General features: G+C 43.9%; 1 protein-coding gene across 1 annotated transcript in view; it reads left to right on the top strand.

The window, feature by feature from the left end:
• Positions 1 to 1,216: 1,216 nt before the first annotated feature.
• Positions 1,217 to 16,027, top strand: part of dntt (deoxynucleotidyltransferase, terminal) — a 324,009-nt gene continuing 309,198 nt past the window's right edge. The window contains exon 1 of the mRNA XM_078565205.1: positions 1,217 to 1,428. Coding sequence (XP_078421331.1) covers positions 1,217 to 1,428 — 212 coding nt within the window. The remainder of the gene's footprint in view (positions 1,429 to 16,027) is intronic.

The following is a 16,027-nucleotide window of genomic DNA, read 5'->3' as shown; positions in this document are numbered from 1 at the left end:
CCCTCCCTAAAGGGCATTAGTAAGCCAGATGGATTTTTACAACAATCAATGGTAGCTTCATGGCATCATTAACTGAGACTAGCTTTATATTCCAGATTTACTAATTGAATTCAAACCTACCTGTTGCCTTGGTGAGATTTGACCCCATGTCCACAGAATATTAGCCTGGGCTGCTGGATTACTAATCCAGTAACATTACCACTACATCACCATCTCCCCAACCTCTCTTTAATTAATATAAGGTCAGGTCCCACCTTGCAGCTGAGGCCTGATCTTTGGTGAGCAGTGCACAAATTCAAGCCTGGGATCTGCAAGGCCCATGTTTGGAATCCTGGCATCACATCAGCCATTTGGGCACCAGGGCTACTAGGGATGGGCAATAAATGCTGGCCCAGCCAGCGAAGCCCACATCCTGTGAATGAATAAAAGAAAAGAAAAAACCCCAAAGTCTCACTGCTACTGTGGAAGTTAAGATCGAGGTCATGAGCTCCATGCTTGATGCCATACAGGCTCAGATCACAGAATCACAGAATTACAGAATCACACAGTGCAGAAGAGGCCCTTTGGCCCATTGAGTCTGCACCAACACGTGAGGAACACCTGACCTACCTACCTAATCCCATTTACCAGCACTTGGCCCATAGCCTGGAATGTTATGTGCTGCCACAGTGACGTCGGAACCAGGAAAAAGCAAGCGAGCGGAAGTGGCACCCACTTCTGGTTAGGCCGTCAGGAATGGCACACGGTTGACAAAATCCCCTCCAATGTTTCTGAATAGAGGGAGAAAGGCACATGGATAATCAAAACATACCCTTTGAGTCACTTCTCTTCAAAGGAGAGAAGTTGAAAAAAAAAAGAATTTTTGTTGTTTTGTTGAGATCCCTTGTTCTGCAAGTTATGAAACAGGATTATGCAAATCTTTGTATTAAAAAGGTATTAAATGAAGACCATGTAAATGTAAGGATTTTGCTGCTTTTTATTGTTGTGGGGCAATGCTATTGCACTCCCCAAAGGGTTAAAATCAAGAAACTTTGGTGTTTGTGCAGAAATTCAGCAGCCTCATTCTTTAATTGGTTTACAGTATTTGCTAAGAAAATCAAGTGGGGGTGGCATCACTGATAGACGTTTAACTGAGTGCAGAGAAAGTGCAGGTGACAGAGGCTTGGTGCAGTTGAGGGCAGATAGTGTAACTTTAACATTAAAGCAATCCCAAACGATGAGCTCAGCAGAAAAACTGGGAGGAATGGGAATCGTACCGAAAAGGAAAAGGCAGAAAGTGACAGAAGCCTGCAGTTCACATAATAGACATGAAGTCAGATTTCAAGATCTGATCCTATTTATTGTAGAAAGGAAAATGGGATCAAGCAGAAGAACGTTTCTGATGGATTTAGCCCGTAAGAAAGGATTCAGAGTCGATGATGTCCTGAGGTATATCCTTCTACACTCTGGTTGATGTACTAACTTACCTATAGTTTTCTTAATGTGTTTTCCTGAGATGATGTGAGAGGAGGCAGGCAGGTAACACAAGACAAAAAATCAGTTGGACTTATAAAGATTGTAACCTTTAGTCAGATGACATTCAGAAAATTTATATAAATGCACAGCAGAAAGTGATTTCTAACTGGTTAAGCATGGCTAGAGTTTAAAATTCTGTTAATTGTGGCTTCTGTGTATGATCCATTGCTTTAGTTCTGTAAATATTAAAAAAACCTACAGAATATAATGATGTTAACAATGTTTTTTTTTCTAAGTTTTTTAAGAAAATCGACTTTTGGTATAAATCCAGCGTATTGATGGTGATAACAGGATTCCTTTATGACTAAAAAAACACTTTTTCTCCAATGTACAAGTAGCTTTTTAAGGTCTTTCTGATACCTAGAGGTAAACTCTTAATACAAGTACCGTTTTACTTATAGATTGCGATTCCTTTGATTAGATTAGGGCATCATTTGCTCCCAGGTGTCTGCCCTCTTTTCAAAGGAGAGTTATTATAATTTATCTGGAAAATTAACTATCTATAGATTTACTTCCAAAGAGTTATTACGCTTGAATGCATGAAGCAAAAAGTGCAAAAGAATGCCAGTTTCACTTAACTTAGTTTTGTAGAAAGTATTCAAAAATGTAATCATTCCATACATGGTTGGTATGACCAGTAGATCCGTTAGAGCGATCCCAGCTAAGCTGGCATGCTTTTGACCTCCATGCATGAAAGAAATGCTTGCAGTTATTTGGTGTCTTTTTATGGTTTTTTTTTAATACAGTTTAGAATGTTGCCACAATGCTATATTTTGTGCCAAATGCAACCACAGACATGAATGTAACCTAGAAATGATGGATCAAGCCAGATGTCAAAATCCCCAGTGGTATAGCTAGGGTGTATGTAACAGGAAGACAGGGTTTAATAATTGTAAATTATTTTTCTCCAAATAAAACCACAGGAAGAGGCACTATGAAATTTCAAACTGTAATTTTACACATGAAGTGTTATTTCAAACTGAAAGAATTATTTTTCTTACTGTAAATTTTAACACCTGGCGTCAAGGTAATCAAACAAATGATCTTTTAAGTTTAACAATCCTTCAAGCAGTCACTTGCATAATTTTATGACTTTTGAAATGTGTGGGAATAAGTGGACTGAATATTATGACATTAAGACAGTTGTTTCAGGTTTTTCTTAAAGTGTTGGTTTAGTTACTTGGAATGCCCATAAAGCTGAGAAATATTAATGGCGGCAGAATGCCTTCACCTTTTGACACCTGGCATTGGTTATACCACAGTTACTAACCCTGCAGCATCAGAATAACATGGCTCATGGGAATGGGGTAATATATTAGGATGGATTGTGGATTGGTTAAGAGACAACCCTGAGCCGTAACTTCCAACTAGTGTCGGAAAGCGCTGGCCCTTAGGAATTAGAAGAAATAAATACCTATTTACCTGGTCTTGGAAATGATGTTACCACTTCCATTCGCCAGAGCTGCTTGGGGCCTGCATCGACACACTCCTCGCAGGCCCAAACAAAGTGTAGCTCCAGTGTATTCAAGGAGGCCAGGCCCCCTTTTTAATGGCACTTGCTACCATAAAGCAGGTAAGTTTAGAGGGAAGGGAAGTGTCTAAAGTAAGTGCATAGGAATTGTGGGGTGGGGGTGTCCAGGGGTGTTGGGGTGTCGGTCGGAGGTCTGGGGTGGTGGGGGGGTGTTGGTCGGAGGTCCGGGGTGGGATAGAGGGGGTTGGATGGGGGTCGGGGGCACGGGGGTCAGTTGGAGGTTGGGGGATCAGTTGGAGATTTGCAGGTGTCAGAGGTCGATGGGGGTCAGAGGTTGGGGGGGTGTTGGAGATTGGGGGGGCGGAGGGGTCAGGAGTCGGGGTGGGGGTTGGAGTGGAGATGGGGGTATCAGAGGTCGAGGAGTTGGGACGCGTCGGAGGTCGGGGGGGTGTTGGAGGTCGGGGGGGGGTGGGGACTGTCAGAGGTCAGGGTTGGGGGTTGTCGGTTTTTAGGGGGTGGGGGTTGGGGATGTCAGATGTCGGCAGAGTGGGCAGTGTCAGAGGTCGGGGGGCTGGGGAATGTTGGAGGTCGGGGGTGGCAGGAGTCCCGTGTTGTGGGGGGTGGGGTTGGGGATGTGGGGAAGTCCTGTGGGGTTGGCCTTGGTCTTTACAATAGTTACTCAGAAGTTAGAAGAGGTTTTAATTCTTCTAACTTTTTCTGAGTAACTATTAGTGTAACCCCAATGGAACCATCCGAAGTTAGTGATTTAAACTTCATTTTTGGGTGGTTCCCAGTGCAGCACAATTAACCAGAGGAAGTGTACACTTCTGGGCAATTGCCACGCAAACCCTTACCTGGGAACTTCCCAGGGGAATTCCCCAGAGCATCTTTCGAGTACCCCCCAAATTCGACGCTGGGGAGCGCGGAAGTTACGGGTCAGGGAGTAGCAATAAACAAATAATTTCCTGGATGCTGGTGGTAACTGGTGGAGTGTTGCAAAGGTCAGCTATTTACAATCTAAATCAATGAATCAGGTGAGGGGGCCAAGTGCAAGATATCCAGATTTGCTGATGATACAAAGCTAGGTATGAAAGTAAGATGTGAGGAGGACATAAATAGGCTGCAAAGGAATATAGACTGGTAAGGTGAGTGGGCAAGATGGTGGCAGATGGCATATAATGTGGGGCAATGCAGAATTATCCACTTGGGTGGGAAGAATGGAAAAGCAGAATATTTTTTTTAAAGATTAGAGACTACTAAATGTTGCTATTCAAAGTGATTTGGAGGCCCTTGTACCTGAAGCACAGAATTAACATGTGGGTACAGCAAGTAATTTAGCAAATGGTGTGTTAACCTTTACTGTGAGGGGTGGAGTATAAGAGTAAGGAAGTGTTCCTATTAAAAAAGACTTTGATGAGACCACACCTAGAATGCTGTGTACACTCCTGGTGTCCTTACCAATGGATGAATATATTTTTCTTAGAGGGAGTGCAACAGAGGTTTGCTAGACTAATTCCTGGCATGAGGGGATTGTCTTATGAGGAGATATTGAGTAGATGAGACCTATATTCTCTAGAGTTTAGAAGAATGAGAGGTGATCTCATTAAAATGTATAAAGCTCTTAGAGGGCTTGATAGGGCAGATGGTGAGACGCTCATTCCCCTGGCTGAAGAATTTAGAATGAGGGGACACTGTCTCAGGGTAAGAGTGTGCTGTTTAAGACTGAGGTGAGGTGAATTTTCTTCACTCATACAGTCGAGAATCTTTGGAATTCTCTACCCCAGGGGGATGTGGATGTTTAGTTGATGAGTATATTCAACACTGAGAGTGATACATTTTTGGGCAGTAGGGGAATCAATGGATAGGGGGAAAAAGGCAGGAAAATTGAATTGATATTATTAAATGGCAGAGTAAGTTCAAGGGGCAGTATGTATCTTGCTCCTATTTCTTATATTTTACTTGCTTCTTTTGTTTATGTGTAATATGTATAATATAGTGGAAATTCTTCATTGACAAAAGACAAGAAAATATTGTGGTGATAGGATTTTCCTAGCAGCCATAATGCAACTGAAAGCCATCTATTTGAACGCTAGGCATTGCAGTCTTAATAGAAGGCTAATTTCAATGTGATGAGAAGGGATCAACCAGGAAATGGAATCAAAGACTGACCTTTATGCAAGAGATCCTTCAGGTACAAGAATCCAGCAAGAGAGAAAGATAGGGGAGCCAAAATTGGGGCTCCTTGGATGACGATGGAGATAGGGATTATGATGGGACAAAAAGGAGGGTGTATGATACATGCCAGATGAATCCTTCAAGTGAGAACCATGTCAAATACAATAAATTGAGAGGGGAAGTGAAGAGGAAAATAAAACTGACAAAGAGAGAATATAAGAAAAGAACGGCAATCAACATAAAATGGAACCCAAAAATATTCTACTCACATGTGAATAGTAAGCAGAAAGGGTTCATTTAGGGACAAAGAAGGTGTAAGATATTTAGAGGTGCAGGGCAAGGCTAGAACATTTAATGAGTTCTTTCTATCAGTGTTTACTAAGGAAGAGGAATCTGACAAAATATCGATGGAAGTGGAGGTAGCAGAAGCAACGGATAAGGTGAAATTTGAAAGGGAGAAAGTACTGGAAAGGTTTGCTATGCTTAGGCTAAATAAGTCACCTGGCTGGCATCCCAGATTGCTAAAGGAAGTTGAAGTGGTGGAGATAGCATGAGGATTTGCCATAATCTTCCAATCTTCTGAGGTATGAGGAAGGTACCAGAGGATTGAAGAGAGGCAAACTTGACACTCTTATTCAAGAAAGGATGTAAGGACAGTCTTAGAAACTATAGGCTGATTAGTTTAACATCAACAGTGAGGAAAGTTTTCAAAATAATAATTGGAAAAAAATCAACAGGCAATTGGAGAGGTTTGAGTTAATTAAAGAGAGTCAACATGGATTGTAAAAGGCAAATCATGCTTGACTAATCTAATTGAATTTTTTGATGAAGTAACAGAGGAGATTAAAGGGAATGTGGTGGATGCTGTCAAAATGGATTTTAAGAAACCATTCGACAAATTACGACATGAAAAGTTTGTTAACAAAAATGAGGTTCATGGAATATGAGGGTCAGTGTCCAATTGGATAAAAGATTGGCTTAATGACAGAAATCAGTGAGTCATGGTAGATGGTTGTTTTTTGGACTGGAGGGTGGTAGACAGTGGCGTTCCCCAAGGATCAATACTAGGACCACTGCTTTTTTCACCATATATTAATTACGTGGATCTTGGAATATAGAGTAGAATTTCAAAATTTGTCAATGATATCAAACTTGGAGGAATGGCAAACAGTGAGGATGATACGAATTGCTTGCAATATGATATTGATAGGCTAGCAAAGTGGGCAGACAAGTGGCAGATGGAATTTAGTATAGAGAAGTGTGAGGTGAAGCATTTTGACAGAAGGGGTAGGGAGAGGCAATATAGACTTAATGGTGCATATCTAAACTGTGTGCAGGTACAGAAGGACCTGGGGTGCATGTGAAATGATCTTTGAAGGTGGAAGGCCATTTGAAGAGAATGATTAGCAAAGCATATGGTGTCTTGGGCGCAGAGGCATATTTCAGTATGCGAATTGTCATACTTTGTTTTCTTTGGAGGAAGTACGATTTTCCTCTGCATTTTTGACCATGCGCCATTTTCCTCTGGCTTTTTTGTCGGTTGAGAATGCCTAGTATGCAAACCAGCTGAGGTGGGGTTTCCCATATTAAATGGGGGATGAAAATCAAATTTCATCCTGCACACCATTTTCTCCTGGTGTTGCAGGGTTTTGGAAGCCCATTAAAAGCACACCAGGGTTGAGAGTTCATGAACAAAATGGAAAGCCTGCTGAGGAGTTGGGAACATTCTGAAAGGTAAGTGTAAAATGTTTTCACAACTTTAAATGTAATTATTAGGTGCTGTATTGTAATATAGATGTGTTTGTAATGAAGTGATTCATTGTAGGGAAGAGTCCTTTAAAGGTAACTTGACCTTACATTGACCATCATTAAGTAATTGTCCACATGCATTACTTTTCCAATGGAGAAAGCTATATAATACATTGAAAAATGTAAAACGATGTCCTCTCCTGTCATGTTATGTTCAATGATTTAATTGGACTGGCTGTTATAAAAGTAGCTGCAGGGATGATATTTCCTCTGGCTGGGGGGTCTAGAGCAAGGGGTCATAGTCTCAGGATATGGGGTAGACCATTTAGGACTGAAATGAGGAGAAACTTCTTCACTCAGAGGGCGGTGAACCTAAGGAATTCTCTACCGCAGAAGGCCAAGGAGGCTAAGTCACCGAATATATTTAAGAAAGAAATAGATAGATTTCTGGACTCTAAAGGCATCAAGGGGTTTGGAGAGAGTGTGGGAGTATGGCACTGAGATAGAGGCTCAGCCATGATCATATTGAATGGCAGAGCAGGCTCGAAGGGCTGAATGACCAACTCCTGCTCCTATTTTCTATGTTTCTATGCTTCTGGAGGTGGAAAAAATGCTCTGCACCTGTTTCCCCCTCCATTGGTTGTCAGGCTCTCTGCTTTGAAAAGGAAATGGACACCTGTTCTGTCAATAGAGCTGGAAGCTTTTGTTATGACAGCTGCTCCATTATGAATGCTTGGTTGGGACTCAAAAGTTTCTGCTCAGAAGGTGATTTTAGAACTATTGAAACTTTTACAAGCCCATTGTAACAGAATGTATCTTTAATGTGTTTCTTGCTTTCTTTTACAAACCTAACGGGCACTTAAAGGGTGATAAGTTTGTTTTTGTCTATGTTAGTGTGTTTGCATTCAGGGTTTTCTTCGATTGATAGATGTTAGGCTGGGATGTTCTGGCCCAATCGCGGTGGGACCCGCCGCAGAAGATTCAGCAGGTCCAGCCAAAGGTCCATTGACTTTCGGTGGGACTGAACAATCCCAGCGGTGGGCGGGGGCTGGAAAATCCTGCTCTTAATGTCTTTCCAATCAATTTAATATAATTCCCATTGCATGGCTCTTTAGGAATGTACATAGTGGATACTGGGTGAGTGGCTATGAAGGATAAATGGTAGGGGGGGTGTCGCATAAATGTGCCATAGAGTGATCTGGGTGATCTGAGGAGGCCTGAGCTGGCATGGGGGTGAGTGAGGGACGAGAGAGGTGAGGGGTGAGGTTTAGCAGGCCTTTAAGCAACGTTGGGAGCTTGGCTGCTGTGTTGGAGAATCGAGGTGTGCCTTCTAACTGGCCCATCTCTGCACCCACACTCCTCAGGCACTCCATTGCTCACTGTGAGTCTGACCCCTGTATGAAAGACAACATTCTGTGAGTTTGTGAGCTGCGAAAGTACACTTGTTGGGTTTTCCTGGTCCCAGAAGAATCCTTGGCCCATTGAGCACAGAAGCACGGAAGTTATGCTGAACCTTTATAAAGCTCTATTTAGGCTCCAACTAGAGTATTGTGTCCAGTCCTGGTCACCACCTTTTAGGAAGGATGTGAGGGTCCTAGAGAGGGTGTGGAAGAGATTTAACAAAATAGTTCCATGGATAGGGGGGGGGGGGGGGGGGGGGTTTAGTTACAAGGTTAAGTTGGAAAAGCCGGGGTTGTTTTCCTTGAAGCAAAGGAGATTGAAAGGAGATTTGATAGAAATGTACAAGATTATGACAGGTTTAGATGAGCTAGTCAAGGGAAAAACTGTTTCCATTATCTGATAATACAGGGACTAGGGCACACAGATTTAAGCTTTTGGGGAAGAGATGTAGCGGGAATATGAGGACGAACTTCTTTATGTAGCAAGTGGTAATGACCTGGAGCTCGTTGCCCACAAGGCTGGTGGAAGTGGAAATGATCAAGGATTTCAAAAGGAAATTGGATGAGCACTTGAAGGAAATAGATCTGCAGAGCGAAGTGGAGCTGACTGGATTGCTTCCTGGGGAGCTAGCAATCATGTTGAGTAAGTACACCCACAGTGCTGCTGGGGAGGGAGCTCCAGGATTTTGACCCAGCGACAGTGAAGCAGCAGTGATATATTTCCAAGTCAGGATGCTGTGTGACTTTGAGGGGAACTTATGGTGTTCCCATGTGCCTGTAGTCTTTCGCCTTCTAGGTGGTAGAAGTCACAGGTTTGGAAGGTGCTATTGAGGGAGTCTTGGTGAATTGCTGCAGTGCTTCTTGTACATGGTGCGCACTGCTGTCACTGTGTGCTGATGGTGGAGAGAGTGAATGTTTAAGGTGGTGGACCAGGTGCTGATCAAGAGGCCTGCTTTGTCCTGGATGGTGTTGGGTTTCTTGAATGTTGCTGCAGCTGCACTCATTTAGATAAGTGGAGGGTATTCCATCACACTCCTGACTTGTGCCTTGTAAATGGACAGGCTTTTGAGAGTCAAGAGATGAGTTGCTCACCAGAGAATTCCCAGCCTCAGACTTGCTTTTGTAGCTGCAGTATTTACATGGCTGGTCCAGTTCAGTCTCTGATCAACGGTGATTCCCAGGATATTGATGTTGGGTATTCAGCAGTGGTAATGCTATTGAATGTCAAGGTGTCAAGGGTAGATGGTTGGATTCTTTCTTGTTGTTCATTAGCTGGCCCTTGTGTGGTGAGAATGTTACTGCTGAGATTATGTAAGTAATTAGCTGAATGTTTAGTGTGTACCTTTTGTTCACTTTGAAGCAATAATATGGGACCATCATCCCCATTGAAAATGTAACTATTTTGCCCCTCTCATTTTATTTTCTCTTCTTTTTTGTGTCTTCTGTGGAATTTGCATTTGGGTAGGGCTAGACGTGTACTCTATGTGGAGACTTCAATGCCCTTCACCAAGAGTGGCTCAGTAGCACCACCACTGAGCAAGCTGGCAAACTCCTAGAAGATTGGACCTGTGGCAGGTGATAAGAGGGCCAACAAAAGGAAAAAACTTACTTGACCTTGTCCTCATCAACCTACCTGTCACAGATACATCTGTCCATGACATAATGTTAAAAATGACCACTGCACAGACCTTGTAGAGACGAAGTCCCATATTCACACTGACGATACACAATATCATGTTGACCACCATGCTAAATGGGGTAGTTTCAGAACAGGGCTAGCAGCTCAAAAATTAGGCATCTATGTGGGCCATCATGAGCAGCAGAATTGCATTTAACCACAATATGTAACCTTGTGACTTGGCATATCCCTAGCCCTATATTTGCCATCAATAATGCTCCTGGGACCCTGGTCCAATGAAGAGTGCAGGAGTAGCACTATGCACACCTAAAAATGATAGACTTGCCAACCTGGTGAAGTTATAACTTGCACGCCAGGCAGCATAAGAAGTGTGCTATAGACAGAGCTAAGCAATCCCACAACAAATGGTTCAGATTAAAGTTCTGTAGTCCTTCCACATTTAGTCATAAACGGTAGTGGATAATTAAACAACTAAAAGGATGGGAAGGCTCCAAAATCATCCCCATTCTCAATAATGACGGAGCCCCACCTGCCAGTGGAAAAGACGAGGCTGAAACATTTGCAACCATCTTCAGCCAGAAGCGTGAAGTGGATGATGCATTCCTTTAGTGTTCATGAAAATCTAGTGTCCTGTAGTTCCTTGTCTGAGTCCCATTTTCTGGATTTGGATGTTGGTATTGAAACACTAGATTCTTCCATGCTGAGCATTGTGTATCAGCTCTCTGGCAGGCTGCTTATTGTACCAAACATTTGCTGGTATTTGCCTATCAAACTTCATAGGTAGCCTTGCCTGGGAGATTCTGTGGTTGCAGATGTGGGTCATGGTGTGTAGAAGATACATCATGCAAGTATAGGACATTCTCACAGCACCAACAGACCTTCATCTATCGATTTTTGCATATACACAGTGGGTGAAAACCCCTGATTTACATCTTCATCACTGACTCTGCCAGAGTTGGCATAGTCAAGTGGCCTGGCCTACAGGAGTGAAAATTCCTTGGCATGGTACCATATGCTGGGATGTCCCCTGCCAAAGACTGAGAAAATACCAGCAGTAGCTGCCTGCCTGAGGAAGCAACAGCTGTCACTTTCTTGCCCTCCTCCAGAGAAAGATCTGAGTGCCCAAGTGGCCCCTTTACAAAGAAGGCTATTTCAAACCACACAGCTTTTGGGATTCTCGCAGTTGGAGTTTCAGGCACTGGCCAAGGATCAAAGATGGAAAGCAATGGGAAGTGTTGAAGGCCAGGCCTCAGGCTTCAGGGATAAGATAGATCTTTGAAAAAAAAGTGCGGCAAGGATTTGCACCCCAGTAGAGACAGTGCCCCAGAAATTCTGTAAGGTTTCACCCAATTTGCATCTGGTTTTTGCTATTTCTCTGGGTGTTTTGAAGTTATGGTGTGAGACCATGAAAACCCAGAAAGATTTCAGGGCCAATATATGGGTGTGTTTCATAATTTTAATTTTATAAATTTGGTTGGCTCAAAATAATTGTCCACTGAAGGGATTGGAACAAATTGTTTGATTAGCAGGTTTGGTTGTTGATTGTTTGATTAGCGGGTTTGGCTGTTGATTGTTTGATTAGCGGGTTTGGCTGTTGATTATTTAATTAGCGGGTTTGGCTGTTGATTGTTTGATTAGCGGGTTTGGCTGTTGATTGTTTGATTAGCGGGTTTGGCTGTTGATTGTTTGATTAGCGGGTTTGGCTGTTGATTGTTTGATTAGCGGGTTTGGCTGTTGATTGTTTGATTAGCGGGTTTGGCTGTTGATTGTTTGATTAGCGGGTTTGGCTGTTGATTGTTTGTTTAGCTGGTTTGGCTGTTGATTGTTTGATTAGCGGGTTTGGCTGTTGATTGTTTGATTAGCGGGTTTGGCTGTTGATTGTTTGATTAGCGGGTTTGGCTGTTGATTGTTTGATTAGCGGGTTTGGCTGTTGATTGTTTGATTAGCGGGTTTGGCTGTTGATTGATTAGCGGGTTTGGTTGTTGATTGTTTGTTTAGCGGGTTTGGCTGTTGATTGTTTGATTAGCGGGTTTGGCTGTTGATTGTTTGCTTAGCGGGTTTGGCTGTTGATTGTTTGATTAGCGGGTTTGGCTGTTGATTGTTTGATTAGCGGGTTTGGTTGTTTTGTAAATGGGGGCTTTGGAAAAAATGGAGGGATTTTCATGTTTACTTGTTCTTCACTTTGCTAATTGTGATTCATTCACATTAAATTAATTGGATGCCTGATACTTTAATAGAGTAAAAAAAATCATGATTGTTTTGTCCCCTGGATTTGCAGCACTTTAAAAGTATGGCATCTTGACATTTTTCAGGTCTGGCGGCTTTAAATGCTGTGAAACTAGGCACGTGTGCCAAACTCACGGTGTTTAATTATAGAGATAGACATATTCTATTTTTACTTGATATGGAAGGAGTGGTTTTGCAGATTGTGCTGTCAAGAGGGAGCATTTACTTGCCAGCTGCCAGGTAAAAAAATCTAAAGCATGCAACATTTGATTTTCCTTACAGGGACTATTCTAGCAAAGAGCTGGCGCAGGCACAATGTGCCAAGTGGCCCCCTTCTGTGCTGCGAACTTCTAAATTTCCATGGCCCTGGAGCTGGCAAAACTCACTGCTGTCAGTATCGATTAGTAACATTATCCCATTATTGACTGTATTTCTCATGCTTTAATTTTTGTGTACTGAGATGAAAGAGCAGGTGAGAAGTATTTTTTTGACATGATGATGTGGTGTGTGCGTGTGAAATATTAATTTCTAATTTCACCGGCTGGTCAAATATATATTGAACTTCTTTAGAAGGACATTTTTAGAAACAAGCAAAGACACTGACTTAAGATGGCTACCACAGGTCATCTGACACATCTGGTATTGGTCAGTTTCTGGACGTTTCCAATGTGTATTACAATTAGGATATGCCAAGGCAAACCTCCCATGGCATTCACACCTGCTGATGTTCAGGGTTACTTCAAAGATGAACTGAAATTTGTAATTAGCTCTCATCTTTTGCATTTCTATAAAGCTACCTTTCAGGCAGAGGCAGAAAGTCTAACAGGAACAAGAACAAGAAAAACTCAGCAGGTCTGACAGCATCTGCGGAGAGGGATACAGTTGATGTTTCGAGTCCGTATGACCATTCATCAGAACTAAGAAATATAGAAATGAGATGAAATATAAGTCTAACAGGACATTGGCTATATAGATGGTGTTGAGATGTTCTTCCTAACTCATCACAGAGAAGAATGGCCTATTCAGAAGTGATGGCTGGGACATTAAAAAAATAGTCACCCAGGCCATAACACAATGGGCAAAGTCTGTCCAGACATGAGCTAATCAATTACCTTCTGTGGCGTATTCATCATTGAGAGAGAGGTCATTTGACCAGAATCACCATTTTGAAATGTCTTTTATTACAACAGTCTTGGAGAAGAAGTCTGCAAATAGACAAGTAACACCATCTCTTTCCCTTCTGTCTTAAGTTCAGAACCGTATCTCTGATATGTTGTGGAGTCCATCTCAGAGATAGAGAATTTTAATCAAGAGAAAATGTCAGGTAAAATAGTCTCGACTTTTGGTCAGTGTTCAGAAATTACAGTTTACAAATTGCAGCTTTCATCTGCCTCAACCTCACTAGAATTTCAAGACCACCATTGAAAAACTGCTTCAGCCTCAAACAACAGCAAAGGACTCATTAAAAAGGGAACTGTCAATTTTTTTTCACCTTTTTGTCATTGAATCTTAATTCGGCCAAAAGTTAACATTCTCTACTGTATAACTTGTAATTTCGCATGCTTGTGGGTTTGTATAGGTGGAATTTTCCCAGAATTGCATTAAGTGCGGTAGCGGGCGGGTAAAATGGAGTCCTACCCACTGATGAAAATGGCGAGTTTTCACCATATTGTCCCGAACCTGCCTCAATATTTATTCACTCCCGCGAAACATGCTGTTTCCACGGTGAGCGAGCTCTCATTCTCCTGCTCGGCATCACCCCGCTGCTGCATCATGCCAGCCGGCATCTTTAAAAGACAGCTGCCAGCAAAGTGCTCATCGCCACCAGCTCACCACCACTGCCTGGGAGACATGGCCAGCAAAGCAAAAAAGACTGCATCCCCCGCTTCAATGACGGGTCCCTCAAGCGACTGCTGGATGCCGTGGAGGCCCGCCGGGATGCGCTGTGCCCCGGCTCTGGCTGCAGGATGGGCAACAAAGTCACCAACCCAGCTTGGGAGACGGTGGCTGCGATGGTCAGCGCAAACGCCCTGCAGAGGAGGGCAGCCAGCCAGTGCTGCAAAAGGATGAATGATCTCTGTTCCATCAGGGTAAGTCACTCTTCTCATCACTCCCAACTTACACACTCACAAACCCATCACAACCCACAGGGCTCTCACTCACTGCCAGTGCAAGGGACATCACCACTCACTCTTTCACACACACCATCATTGTCCTCATCCCATCCATGGAACCACTCACTACCCACACAGACGAAGCATACTTATCATCTGGCCCAGCAGACATCCTGATACACTCTTCCCATCTCTATCCATGCAGGACAAACTGGCATACAACAGGAGGGAAAGGTCGCAGACAGATGGACTGATGCTGGAAATCAAAGTTCTAACAGAGTTCGAAAACAGAGCCATCCAGCTGGCCGGCGATGACCAGGACCAGTCCTGTGCCGATGGTGAGGTTGGCGCTGCTCTACCAAATGAGGATCTAACAGTGCAACTTTGATTAAACAACCATGCTGTGAGTGATGTGTCCTCTTTCACAGGCCACTGCCATGCAGTAATTATCTCCCCTTGCTTTCACAGGCACATCTGCCAAACAGCTGACAGAGTCCATGACCCAGAGCCTCCAATTAAGCCCCGAAGAAACTGCTGAAGAGGAATCTGAAGGCACCCTCCCTGAAGTCCTGTCACAGTGCTCACCCACACTCTCCACCGGGCAGAGACACACACCTTGGTGGGACCTAGCTTTAGAGTAACCTCAGGATCACATTGCACTTTCTGACCTACAGCAAGCGGAGGCAGGGACTTCCCAGGTCCCTAGCACTTGGAGGATTGCTGGAGGCCAGACCATTGCTGAGTCTGAATCAGATGATGAGCCTCTGGAATCGATCATGTCACAGTTGCTGGAGCTGCAAAGGCAAGCTAGGGAACAACAGGAAGGGATGTCCGCTGCACTCCTCAGATTGCAAGGCACGATGGAGGACTCTGTCCGACTTCAGGCTGAGGTGATAGAGCCGGCATTGCAACGCACCAAGGTCAACACTGGCAGGATGGTGGCCACCATGGAGACCTTAGTCCTGGACGTCACTCCTGCACTGCTGCACAGGCTTAACTCCATTGTTGATGCCATAGTTAGCCTCCTACAGAGTGTACTCCAGCTACCCCTTCCACTCAAGCAATCAGCCAGGGGCCCTCAGGCACCCATAGGGAGGAGGATCATCAGGTGCACACTCTAGGGCCATCCACCCAGGTGACTCTGGGAGTGACTGGTCCATCCAAAGCCCCTCTTCCTGTGACCTCCGTAGATCCAGTTTCACAGACCGAGGAGGGTGCCAATGCCACACAGCAGGACCCAAAAAGCAGACTGGGGCCCACCAAGCCTTGACCCTCCAGAGGATGCCCGCCAAATTCATTACAGACAGATGTTGCAGTCAGCAGGATGCCTGCACCTCCGCTGTGGATGTCCAGGGAGCACCAAGGGTTAGGAAAGTTAGGTAAAAGTAGTTGCACAGCCTGGCCATGGGTGTTGATCACTTGTACATACTGTTCACTATTACCAATAAACTCCTAAGAATGTCTCCCTGCCTATGGCTCCTTGTTCTGATGAGCAGTGTTCTTGTCACTCAGATGTGAAACCTTTCTGCACAAGATAAAAGGCAGGTGTCTCAGTCCAGGGCCTCTTCTCTATGCTCTGTGCAGCCTTCGGAGCACAGTGATGGTCCAGCCTCACACTCCCTGGGAACATTAATGATGCCTGCACCTCGGTGGTGCTGGTCATTGCTGCCAGAATGTAGTGGGCAGGCACCAGAGCTCTCTCATTCTCTCTGTGTGCTCTCAGCACCTTTAAGGTGGG

Source organism: Cetorhinus maximus, chromosome 20, assembly GCF_964194155.1.
Source record: "Cetorhinus maximus chromosome 20, sCetMax3.hap1.1, whole genome shotgun sequence".
Lineage (NCBI taxonomy): Eukaryota > Metazoa > Chordata > Chondrichthyes > Lamniformes > Cetorhinidae > Cetorhinus > Cetorhinus maximus.
The sequence above is the reverse complement of the archived record's forward strand: the minus strand, read 5'-3'. Positions and strand labels throughout refer to the sequence as shown.